General features: G+C 39.0%; 1 protein-coding gene across 1 annotated transcript; it reads right to left on the reverse strand.

The window, feature by feature from the left end:
- Window positions 1-1,468: 1,468 nt before the first annotated feature.
- LOC138031529 (uncharacterized) lies at window positions 1,469-2,119 on the reverse strand. Its single transcript, XM_068879212.1, has one exon. The coding sequence runs from the start codon at window positions 2,117-2,119 to the stop codon at window positions 1,469-1,471; it is 651 nt and encodes a 216-aa protein (XP_068735313.1).
- Between the last annotated feature and the right edge of the window lie 10,381 nt (window positions 2,120-12,500).

Raw genomic sequence — 12,500 nt, forward strand, 5'->3', positions numbered from 1 at the left:
CCGGGTTGCCGCGGCATTTTTTGTCAAATACTTTAATACTATTGTAAACTAAAGAACCTGTCTAACTTCTTCTTAGCATTTCATTTTAAAACATATGTTAATGCCGCATAGATTTGTTTCTTTGACTTTACTTCCAAAGTCTTCAAAAGTCTGCCAATTTAAGACAAAGCCGCTAGCAATGCAAACTCAGGCTGTGTACTTAAAAAGCGGTATATGGTTGCGCTGACTTGCAATGAATTGAGATTGCTGTTTTCCCTTAAAGTTATTTTGATGACTTACAAGATCCAATAGAATGCAGTTCCCCCAGTGTAACTAAAATAAACGAAAATTCTCTACTGCTCTACTGTTCAATCCCCGATCGCCCTTAGTCTTAGGGTCTTTATGTCCTGCCACTTCAATTGGCACGCAACACCTTACTTTTCCACTTCTCCAGCCAAGGCCATATATTTCTCGGTGGTGAGGGCATATGGTCATCACTAAGTGACAACTCTGATCGGCTGTAAATATTCCTGAAACGTTAGTCAATCGATATAGATAGTTAGTCCATTAAAAAAAAAACAAATGCTAAAAGTGATAGACTAGAACAATAATGAATTATTACTGCACCTGCTCTTGCCAGAAGTAACGTCTTTTCATCGTTGATTGGATCGGGTCCGACGTTTAATTTCTTTAGATGTGTGGAAACATTTTTATTGCACTCGTTAAGTGTGATACACTGTCATGAGGACCCGCAGATGACTTTTTTTTGCACACCACATGACGCCGGAGTTGCTAAGGACGCTAGTTTTTCTATCAATTAGTAATGAACGTCCTACTGCGAAAAGCAATTAATTTTTTCAACATTCTGGCCAACAATCTGTCGTCAGTAATTAGATAAGGCGTCACATTTTTTAACATGATAAAGGCGGCCTCTGGGGGTAGAGTAATTTAAAAGGGATTAAAATGAAACACACCAGAGATCAGCATATTTTTCTCAGCTCGCGAATCCTCCACAAAATTGCACGTGACCTTCAACTTTCGCAATGTCACAACAGAGATCATAGCAGAGAGGTCCATTTTATTAAGGAAAGTGAGGGAAAGTCAAACGCGAAAAGCAACGGCTGTCTGCAAATCTCTGAACTTAAATGTAACCGGAAGAATTATACTGAAAAATAAATGCGTAGCCTAAAAAACATTTATTAGTAAAAACCGCAGAAAATACAGCAGACTACTTACTGTAAAGATAGATACGAAAATATTTATCATTACCATCCCTGATGAATGTTGTTTCGTTGATAACGCATTGGTGCCGCCGCTGTTAGAGACGCATACCATGGTCACCTCGTTCTTGGTTTTTTTTTTCATTCAGAGTACATTTTAGTAATTTCCTACTTAATTTACAAAATTAAACAAAGCAGTGAACAGCGCATTTAACCAACAATCCTTCGTGTTCCTCTGACTAAGTTCTTATCCAGGTCAATCATTACATTCATGTATAAAACTTAGTCAGTTCATGTGAAACCTCAATAACCGATGGCCTTTTTGAGGCATCCACTGCAGTAGTGCTGGTGATTAGTTCCGAAAACGTTGGAAGAAAACTTCTCCCTCGAACCGCTGCTTCAAGCATTTTGCCAAAAGAAAAAATGTCACTTTGCGTACTTTCCCTTTTGCCCGCTTTCACTTCCGGCGCAAGGTAATCCACGTCACCTCTCCGATATCCCTTTGCTTTGGCTATAGCTCTACTTTTGCCAAAATCGATTACGACTGGATGAAGTTCCCCCGAGTTTCCCTGAAGCATCAACACATTGTTTGTTTTCAAGTCATTATGTAAGATACTCTTGTTGTGCATATATTTGAGAGTTTCAGCAATTTCATAAAAAACACGGGCTGTTGAATCTTTTTTTAGTCGCCGGTTTTTCAAAGCCTCATGGAGGGTAGTACTTTTCCCGCCAATGCTATAGAATTGAAGAACGAGGCAGAATGGCTCCATCGTTGTACAGACACCAAAAAGGAATGGGAGATTTTGGTGGTCGCCGAGACTTTGAAGAATTCGAGCCTCGTGCAGAACCTCGCGTCGACATCGTTCAGTTTCTTCGGGCGAGTCCTTTCTTTTCTTAATTTCTTTAACTGCCGTTTTCATGCCTCTGTATTCAGCCAAATAGACAGTTCCAAATGTCCCTGAGCCTATCGGCTCATCGGAAGTTTTAACTAAGAGTGACGAGCAGATTTCTCGCACCATTGGCAGGCAGATATGTCTGATCAGGGATCGTAATTGTAGCTCGTGTGGACATTCCAACTCTGGCCGATTTGCTGAAAACGCGAGGCTGTTCATCCAGTTTAGTTGAAATTTCCGGCCTCTTCCTTTTAAGCGATAACTCTAACATTTGTCGCCCTCTGCTACGTTCAAGTCCTTGCACTTTGTCCCTTCGGCGCCCTTCATTCTCAGCCCCTGCCTTCTCATCGTTCTGTGCCTCGCCATTTTTGTCGAATTGTAGTGTCGCTCGGCTGTCACTTTTATCACCCAAATCTACCAGCACTCTATTCAACCTGGCTTCTTTGTCTTTCTCACTGGGAAAGTTGCGTTGAGCAAACTGGCTGACATCGCGTTTTGCCTCCTGACCACGTGCACGTCTCTTTTGCCTGTCTGCTCGCTTCTGCCTTATTTTTTTCTCCCTCTGCCTTCGTTTCCACTCATTTTTCTGATTTTTTTTCTCTTCCTTATAATGTGGGCGAGAAAAATACCTATCTGCTTTTGATTTTAGCGGTTTATCTGGTTGAGACATAGCTGCGCTGAAGACAACTCCACTGACATTTAAATGTGTCAGTCTTCGGAAATGGGCTGTTTGTAATTCGACTCAATGTCACTGGAGATCTGTCGAAGTTCAACGGTTGTACTTTTTTGTACTTAAGAATAATATAAAGAAACACGGACTTGCTTGTCTCCTACGCTGCAGACACTGTTGGGCCGCGGCTTTGGCTTGTTTGTTTGTTCTTGCTGACGGCTATTGTTGTTGTTGTTGCATTTTATCCACCAAGTTTGCAGGGAAAAATTGGAGAGAATGATCTCTCGTAATTAATTGACCTATTATTTAATATGACGCCAAACAACAATGGGGAACAACGCAAGGTTTTCCACTCATTTAACTCTTTTTAACTTCACTAGTGCCTGGCCTTCGGTGACTACGTTTGTCCGTACCCTTCCCTACAAGGAGAAAACTGTTTTCTCCGTTCAGAAACGGTTCGGCTACACGTAGGCCACGCAAAACCTTAGCTGACAACGGCCTCCTGACTGTATATCCCTTAATTACACACAACTCATTCTTTACCGTGACACCTGACCTTCACCATGCCCTGAGCGTTCGAAGCAAGGGAAGTGGAGAATAGGTCATTTTGAATATTTCCTAGTTCCATTCTCTTGTGAGGGCAAAAATTGATCACTCGGCCAAAAATTCGTGCGCGAGAGATGGCACCCCAGGGGCCCTGGGACCCAGATTTGTTATTGTGCCAGCGTTGGTTGATCTGCGGTAGTATGTTTATAGCAAGATGGCGCTCAGAGAAAATTTAACCAACACAGCAGGTGAATTATGCTTTATATGGAATTTCTCTTACTGTGACGCGCCAAATTTGAAAATGTATAGGCTCATTTGCTATTCAAGTTTCTTTCATTCTGTCCGTGTCAATATGGAAAGCAGCAGCGACGGAATTGCGGAGATCGATAAATCCGATATTACGATACACAAAGTCTTCTCTGCCTTCTTGAACCCTGGCAAGACTTGGTTTGCCTTGAACACAAATTTATGTTGTACGAAGCCATCCACGTTTTGCTCCTCGGCTACAGCAAAGCTTTTTCACGAGGAATATGCTCTGGTGTCGTTTGAAGATTTACGTGGGAAGGATGGAGTTCCCGCCTCCAGCAAATGGTTTCACAGCAAAGGACTGCGAAGCGACAAAGTGCATGTGGCGACCGCCTTTGGCCTTATCCTCGGTATTCTTCGATTAAGAGCATTAGAAGATTGCCCATTTATCAAATCCCGATATTTTGAATCAGTGGTATCGCTGCTGAACGCAAAGGCCTTCGATTTAGACCTCGAAAACTCAAGGACAGACACTTCTGAATTGATTAAGCTAAAATCACATGTTTCAGCTATCGAAAACCAGTTATCCGCAGCTTCTCAAGTGATTTTAAGTTTGCACGAAAAGCTCAAGTCTTTCAAGAACGAAGATGCCGAAGATCTCCTCACTCCGCCTGCAACACCGAGCCCGCCAAAACTTCGCGTTCTCCCGCCAAAATCCGACATGGAGAAGAATATTCCAAATCAATTATCCCCGAGACAGGAAACACCCAAGCGATTGAAAGGAGTGAGAAAAAGAAGGATATCGGAGCTCAAAGTTGATGAAGACCTCTCACCGAAAACTAAGCGAAGAAAAATCCGGGAAAGAGCTCGGTCTGTTGTTAAACAATTAAACAGGATATGTCATGCCAAAGGAGAATCCCTGGGATCCATCCTGGGAGAGTGTTGCGTCAATGGGGGTAAAGACAGTGCCAAGGCACAAGAAGCAGTACGTTCTGCTTTTGACGTAATGGTAAAAGAGAAGGGAGCACGTGTAACATTTTCAAAGTTGCTGTCAGAAGAGACCCTGGATGCAAGAGCCCAATCCATGCACGTTCCTGATTGGGTGATGGTATTATTTAAGCTGAAATCCAGGATCTCAGACAAAGGCTGGCAAGACTTCACCAATGTGACAAAACTTGGAAGAACAGGGGTAAGTTATGTTATATTCTATAATTGTTAATGTTCTTATCCTTTTGGGAGCCAAAATTGCTCAATTTGAAAATTATGCTAAATTATATAGCAAATTCATGTTGCTTGATCATGTCCTTAATTCTTGTGACCAGCATGTTTTATATTAAGTCATTGATATTTATCTCTGGATTTGGATGAGCAGTTCCCCAACGGCAATGTCCACACCACAAGGTTCAGCTCTGCCAATGTGTGTAATGCATTTAACTGCTTTTAGTGAAGCTAGCTAATTTTGAGATAAAAGTTCCGATGATTTGCCGTTTTACTTCTTTATTTTATGCAGTCATTGCAGTAATTAGCTCTAGCCTAGTTCATTGTTTGAAAAACCCATCCTTAGAAAATAGCAATTCAGTGCATTATTCGATGTAATATCTTGCTTTATTTTATGGTCACAATTTAATACATCAATATATAACTTACGTTTATTATTATTATTATTATTATTATTATTATTATTTTTATTTTTATTTATTTATTTTTATTATTTTTTTAAAGAAAAAAACTGATGAGCCCATCTTCCTGACCAAAAACAACATTGTAGCATTAAAACAAGAGCAGTTTAAAGTTACCAGAAGATTGGTTGGTCTTCAGAAACTTCCACCTGATGTACCAGGCTATGAAGTGAGTCTTCCTAATATTGTCACTTGGGTCATCAGAGAAATGCGGTTGCATGGTTTTGTCTCCTCTGAAGTGGTCTTTAATTTGAAGTGTGATGGGCACCCTTTCTTTGGTAAGTAACCAGTGGCTTATTAAACATTTTCATTCCAACAGTGGTTATGTAGTACATTTAGCAGTAAAAGTGTATCAGGCCAAAATATTAGTAAGAGTATAGTACACTAAAAGAGGTTAAAGATAAAATCTAGAAGCTTTCATTTGGATCGAACTAAAGGTGTCTGTAAAACCACAGGAAATTATGACCTCTCAAATGAAAAGCTATTGCGAAGAGAAACTTTAATAGGGAACTTAAGCATAGACGTGTTTGAGGCACTGACGGCAACGGGAAGTTGACATTTCTTATCCCTGGCACATGCTACACATCTTTTCAAGAAGCATTAAGATTAAAATGCTGAAACGAGGGCTTTCCAAATGGTTGGTTGAAGTCAGAGCACACGAAAAGCAGTTCTATTTTCCTTCTCAAAAATGTGTTTGCTAAAGTTTCCTATTTTTTTGTTTTAACAGTCACACCATAATATCTCACTCAAAGTAAGAAAAACATTTTCTATCCCCACAATTATTTAAAGGGTACAGATATTCAGTACTTGCAATGCATTGATTTTATTTAGAGATAAATGATATTGATATACAATAAGCTAATAATTTCATGTATTTAGGGAAAGACCAGTTGACGTTTGGTGTTGTTCCTTTGGGTGATGGGTGTCATTCAGCTCAGAGTGCAAAGTCAGTCATGCCCCTTTCTATAGCCAATTGCAGAGAGAAAAGGTCAGTTTAAATATTAACTTTTGAAAGTCCTTCCCTAAAGTTAGGCCAAAGTGAACTACTTATGTGTTTTTCAATTTCTATTGATATTGCACCATCAGACAAATGGGAACCTTCTAATTTATCTGTGAAATTACTCTGGAAATAACTCTAGCCTAAATTAAGGTGATTCCCTAGAAATAACACTTGACATTAGATTTTTTCCAAATTTTTTGTTGTTGATCCTAATAATGCAGTTATTCAAAATGTGCGGTACTGTGCTTGTTTAAGAGCCATAACTCGTCAAACGTGCATAAAAAATCTGTGCAACGGTACCAATTCAATGGGTTTTCTTTTTCTGAATGCTGCTATGTTTCACTGAGGGTATCAGCGGCCAAACTCAGGGAGTTAATATTAAAAAGTCTCAATTGATGGATACATTGTGTTTAAGGAACAATGATGATTATTTTCAATTGATATGTTTTTTGCCAAAAATGCACATCTTTGGATCAGAGTTGACAAAACACCTCTCTACTGTGTGTCTTACAGGGATGATAAGATTCAGGTCACGATTGAAAGGGTATTAAGTAAACATTTTCGGCAGTTACTATTTTTTTTTACTTAACATTAAATTTTTTTCTTACTCATTCAGTTGAAAGGCAATGAATTATAGACTAGATTAATGCAATAAATAAAGTACCTACCAGTGCTTGTTTAAGCAAAAATTAGCATTTATTTCGCTGTCAACCTTAGCTCTACGTGTATGCTGTGTACATTACGTGCACATGCTCATTTGCGCACACTAATGATGCAAAAATCTTGTGCAGTAGGGATGTGTAATGCAATCTGAAGAATCACCTTAAACTAACTCTTGCATCTCTCTTTGTAAAGGGAGGAGCTTAAGAGAATTGTTGTCAATTTAAACAAGCAAAAAGATGACATCAAGAGAAATGGAATTTTCGTAGATGGAAAGCACTATCGGATCAGTTTCAAGGGTAATCATTAATTGAATCTGTGTGCCAGATTTCATTCTTATAGCAACATTTTGCATAGAACAATGGGTATATAGAATGGATACAGCTCTTTAATAATGTCATGATATCTTAAACTCTGAAGTGCAAATATTGCAGCAGAAACACCAGGTGGCACGCCCGTGAGTCTGTGAGTTCTTTGATATCATGGCATTGTAAAGTAGTTGGCTTCCTTCGGTGACTCACTCCATACACTGTACATAACATTTAGGTGCATAGAATGTCTCTTGGCAATGCAGCTCTTTAATGATGTCATGATATCGTAAACTCTGAAATGCAAATATTGCAGCAGAAACATCAGGTGGCACGCCCGTGAATCTGTGAGTTCTTTGATATCATGGCATTGTGAAGTAGTTGGCTTTCTTCGGTGACTCACTCCATACACTGTACATAACAATAATTATTAGGTGCGTAGAATTTCTCTTGGCAATGCAGCTCTTTAATAATGTCATGATATCTTAAACTCTGAAGTGCAAATATTGCAGCAGAAACACCAGGTGGCACGCCCGTGAGTCTGTGAGTTCTTTGATATCATGGCATTGTAAAGTAGTTGGCTTCCTTCGGTGACTCACTCTATACACTGTACATAACAATTAGGTGCGTAGAATGTCTCTTGGCAATGCAGCTCTTTAATAATGTCATGATATCGTAAACTCTGAAATGCAAATATTGCAGCAGAAACATCAGGTGGCACGCCCGTGAATCTGTGAGTTCTTTGATATCATGGCATTGTGAAGTAGTTGGCTTTCTTCGGTGACTCACTCCATACACTGTACATAACAATAATTATTAGGTGCGTAGAATTTCTCTTGGCAATGCAGCTCTTTAATAATGTCATGATATCGTAAACTCTGAAATGCAAATATTGCAGCAGAAACACCAGGTGGCACGCCCGTGAGTCTGTGAGTTCTTTGATATCATGGCATTGTAAAGTAGTTGGCTTCCTTCGGTGACTCACTCCATACACTGTACATAACAATAATTATTAGGTGCGTAGAATTTCTCTTGGCAATGCAGCTCTTTAATAATGTCATGATATCTTAAACTCTGAAGTGCAAATATTGCAGCAGAAACACCAGGTGGCACGCCCGTGAGTCTGTGAGTTCTTTTATATCATGGCATTGTAAAGTAGTTGGCTTCCTTCGGTGACTCACTCCATACACTGTACTTAACAATAATTATTAGGTGCGTAGAATTTCTCTTGGCAATGCAGCTCTTTAATAATGTCATGATATCTTAAACTCTGAAGTGCAAATATTGCAGCAGAAACACCAGGTGGCACGCCCGTGAGTCTGTGAGTTCTTTGATATCATGGCATTGTAAAGTAGTTGGCTTCCTTCAGTAGCTCACTCCTTGCATGTACGTAACAATCAGGTATATAGAAGGTTTGCTCTAGGAAACAATTATAGTATTACATTCTGATGTTGCTTAAGTTGTGTTTCCATTATGCAGTGACTCCATTTTAAAGCCAGTACAGCTTCTGACTTATGACCAAGATCACAGACAGAGAATTTATACCATGTACCATGTGGACAAGGCCTTCAAGTTGTTGGAATTTACCGATGTTAATACTCTAGGGAAGTCTAGAACTCCTAAGTGCACAATGCAACAGAAACACTAGGTGGCACGCCCGTGAGTCTGTGAGTTTAGACTTTATGTACTGTTTTCTGTTGGTCCTAACGACTGCATAGTACCATCCAATAAGGATATTCAGTTTGATAATCATGACATTGTGAACCCATTAATGTAAAAATTGTGAGCTTATTAATGTAAAATAATTTTACATGCACATTTGCTGTGCAATCTCATTCAGTTACTTCTTTGATTATGCTTGCAGTGACGCTTGATTACAAAGGCCTTCTGTTGCTTTGGTTCAAGATGAATGATGAAAAGTTCATGCTTGCAGGGCAAGGCTTCAATGTGGAGTGTTGTCTGTTCTGTACAGTTTTAAGAGTGAGGTTTTAAATTTGACAGTTTTTGTTAACTTTGAGACTCTAAAGTAAATAAGTGAGATCCTAGGCCATGGAGTGAAAGGGAAGCTAGCTGTTCCTAACCCTACTGGTCATTATTGTTACTCTGTGGTTACTGACTGAACAAGTAACCCAAAAAGGGCTTTTAAGTATTAAACACATTGGGTGATAAAATGACTAGCCTCTTCATTGAGCAAAATTGAAAGGATGTCTGCTCCACTGTGCACTGTAATGTAGTAGCTATTACTTCCTCCTTCCTTTTTGTATAGGCCTGTGACTGCGACTTAGGACCACACGAAGTCTGCTTGGAACATTTCCAACAAATAAAGGCCAACATTGGCGGGTATGGGAGACATGCTTTTTTTAACATTGAAGTCAGGTCTTTTTTTCTTACAGTCTACTATGGATTTAAAACTAGCAGTATTTTGTGGAAACTTGCCATATTCAGTGTGCCTCTGTTGGAAAATGGAAAAAAAAAGTGCCTGTCTACTCTTACTAGTTCTGCAGTTTTATGGTTTATAGTAAAACCTGTTTTTAAAGTAACTTAGTAAGCTAGAATCATGTACAAAAGTCCTAATGTGTGCTATTTTTCCTTTCTTAAAACTGACAATATAGATTCACTGGTCTACGAGATGATCTCACATGCCTCCTTGATGAAGATTTATCTTCAATGAGTCTCTGTGCTCTACATTGTGAGATGAGGAATACAGAGCAGCTATTGAAAAGTATTGGCCTGCTCGCTCACAAGATTGGCTCTGTCAGAGATATCATTAGAAGTGGAAAATGCCTTCCTCCATTCCACTGGGAGTTTAAGGACATGGGCTTTCTTCGAAAGCAGTTGATGTCTCAAATTTTAGAATGGAGAAACAATGATAAGTGAACTATTTGGAAATGTACTTTTAGATTCTGAAGTGATTGATTTTTTCGTGCTTAAAATGTAAAATTAATGTTCTTTTAGACAAGTCATGCCAATCCCTTTAGTAGGAATTATTGTCCATGCTTAAATATTATTGTCAATATTCTTACATATTAAGAAATTACTTGAGTATGAGTTCTATCCATCCTGTAATATGAATTTGTTCATGAACTTTGCCACGGTTTCAAGTATCCTTTAATTATTTAGTTTCTCTTAAGGTCATTATATTGTATTAAATTGAAAATGAGAAGAATAATGTTGTAAATGAAATAATCACAATTATAATAATCATTTTTAGTAAAATCCAACTAGTGGTCTATTATCAATGCTGCGTTCTGATTGGTTGATCTACTAGTAGGCTATTTGTGATAGCCCACTAGTAGCGAAAAGTGCCGGCTTTGAAAACCAAAACAACGATTAAAGTCTAGCTTTAACTAGCGAAAGATGTTTTGTCTCGATATTTTTTTGACCAACTAGTTGGATTTTACTAAAACAATTATTCCTCTCGCCCCCATGGCCTCTGAGTCAATAGCCCATTCGGCCTTCGGCCTCATGGGCTATTGACTCAGAGCCCATTCGGGCTCGAGGAATAATTGTTAAATATTCTGATACTAGCCCTTTAAGCCCTAGACTTCTTGTAATATCAATGCTGTGACCAAAACAATTCAATTTCAATTTCTATTTATACTCACACAGAAATAACAATTAATACTATAAAATTAATAATTATTAATAATAATAATAAAATTAATAATATAAAATCAAGAGATTGCGAAGAAAAAGAAATTTTACAATAGTAGGTTCAGTGTGCAGAGTTTGGGACACCTAAATAGTTCATGGAACTAACCGAGTAGGAGACCCAGAACAAGAAATAAGTGAGTCGAAGGAATAGGGATGCAAAGTAGTTGTTTTAGATAAAAAATATTAGTAAAATCCAACTAGTGGTCTATTATCAATGCTGCGTTCTGATTGGTTGAGCTACTAGTAGGCTATTTGTTATAGCCCACTAGTAGCGAAAAGCGCCGGCTTTGAAAACCAAAACAACAATTAAAGTCTAGCTTTAACTAGCGAAAGATGTTTTGTCTCGATATTTTTTTGACCAACTAGTTGGATTTTACTAAAACAATTATTCCTCTCGCCCTCATGGCCTCTGAGTCAATAGCCCATTCGGCCTTCGGCCTCATGGGCTATTAATCACGACTCTTTAAAACTCGCACTTTTCAATAAACATTCTTAAAGTCATTTGGCCATGACTAGTTCTGTACAGCTTTGGCCACCAAATTATTTCCACTTCCCGTGTTGCTCGACCTTTACCCAATCCAACAAGCAGCACAGACTTGAAAGAGGGCTTCTGTACTCCTTGTTTGAGGTAAGCTAATGATTTAGCCTTGGCAATTTCCTCTTCCGCGGTCAAGGCGGATTGAGAGGCTGACCCTGCGTTTTCAATTGGTGTGTTTCCAGCGAACAGAGCCTCCGTTTTTAACTCCACAAGGTCTTGTTCCTGCAGAGACAGGTATAGCCTCTCAGGGTCGAAGATCTTATAAGACAACCTCCGCGTTCTGCTGCTGTACAAGGGTTGAGCTTTATGGCTAGTCTCTCTTATAGAGTTTACTTGAACTTGCAGCTTGAAGAGGAAATGCTCAAAGTGGGACACTGGTACTTGGTGCGAGTCGATTTTGACCCACCTACCTGATAAAAAAAAAATCCTCTAAAGATTCATCCTATGATATTACTTTTTAATTTGCTGTGTTTTGCTAAGTTGTTCACGATTTTCAGGGCTTTTAAAGAATAAAACATACTTTCACAGCAGCATAAAATTTTCGTGTTGTTAAACGCGCGAGGTAGCAAGAAGCCACGCGCGTTTTGAAAGCACTCGTGCGGTTTTAATGATAGCCTTAACATACTCAAATGACCTCAGATCGGCCTTAGCTATCGAGTTTAGTTAAATCGAATGTTAACTCGGTGACTTGTATTATCATTTTTGCTTGATCTATAAGAATAACATTGAGAACAAGGGCACCGAATAGCGGAGCCTTGAAGGTTGCAAGAAATTGTTATACAGATATAAATTTCTTAACATACATTAGCTTCTGTATCAATAGCGTACGTAATATTATCTTTTCAGTTTACCTGGCAAACGGGGATGGAGCGTGGCGTTGATTCTTTCAACCAAACCTGCAACCCACAATTTGTAGCCGGCCTGGTCAAGTGGGTCAAGTTGTTGCCTCGGCTGTGGGAGTAAGACAATGTTCCCAGAAGCGTCTTTAAACACCGGAGTTACGGGAGAATTGTCTTCGTGTCGATCCCGTCTGTGTTTCTTAAGCGAATAGAGAGATTTAAAACTTTTCTTACACGATAGACAATCCGTTAACATAGTCGACATTTT

Source organism: Montipora capricornis, chromosome 14 (assembly GCF_036669925.1).
Source record: "Montipora capricornis isolate CH-2021 chromosome 14, ASM3666992v2, whole genome shotgun sequence".
NCBI lineage: Eukaryota > Metazoa > Cnidaria > Anthozoa > Scleractinia > Acroporidae > Montipora > Montipora capricornis.

Coding starts and splice junctions, on each gene's coding strand:
- LOC138031529 (XM_068879212.1), bottom strand. CDS start 2,119: ATGAAAACGGCAGTTAAAGAAATTAAGAAAAGAAAGGACTCGCCCGAA.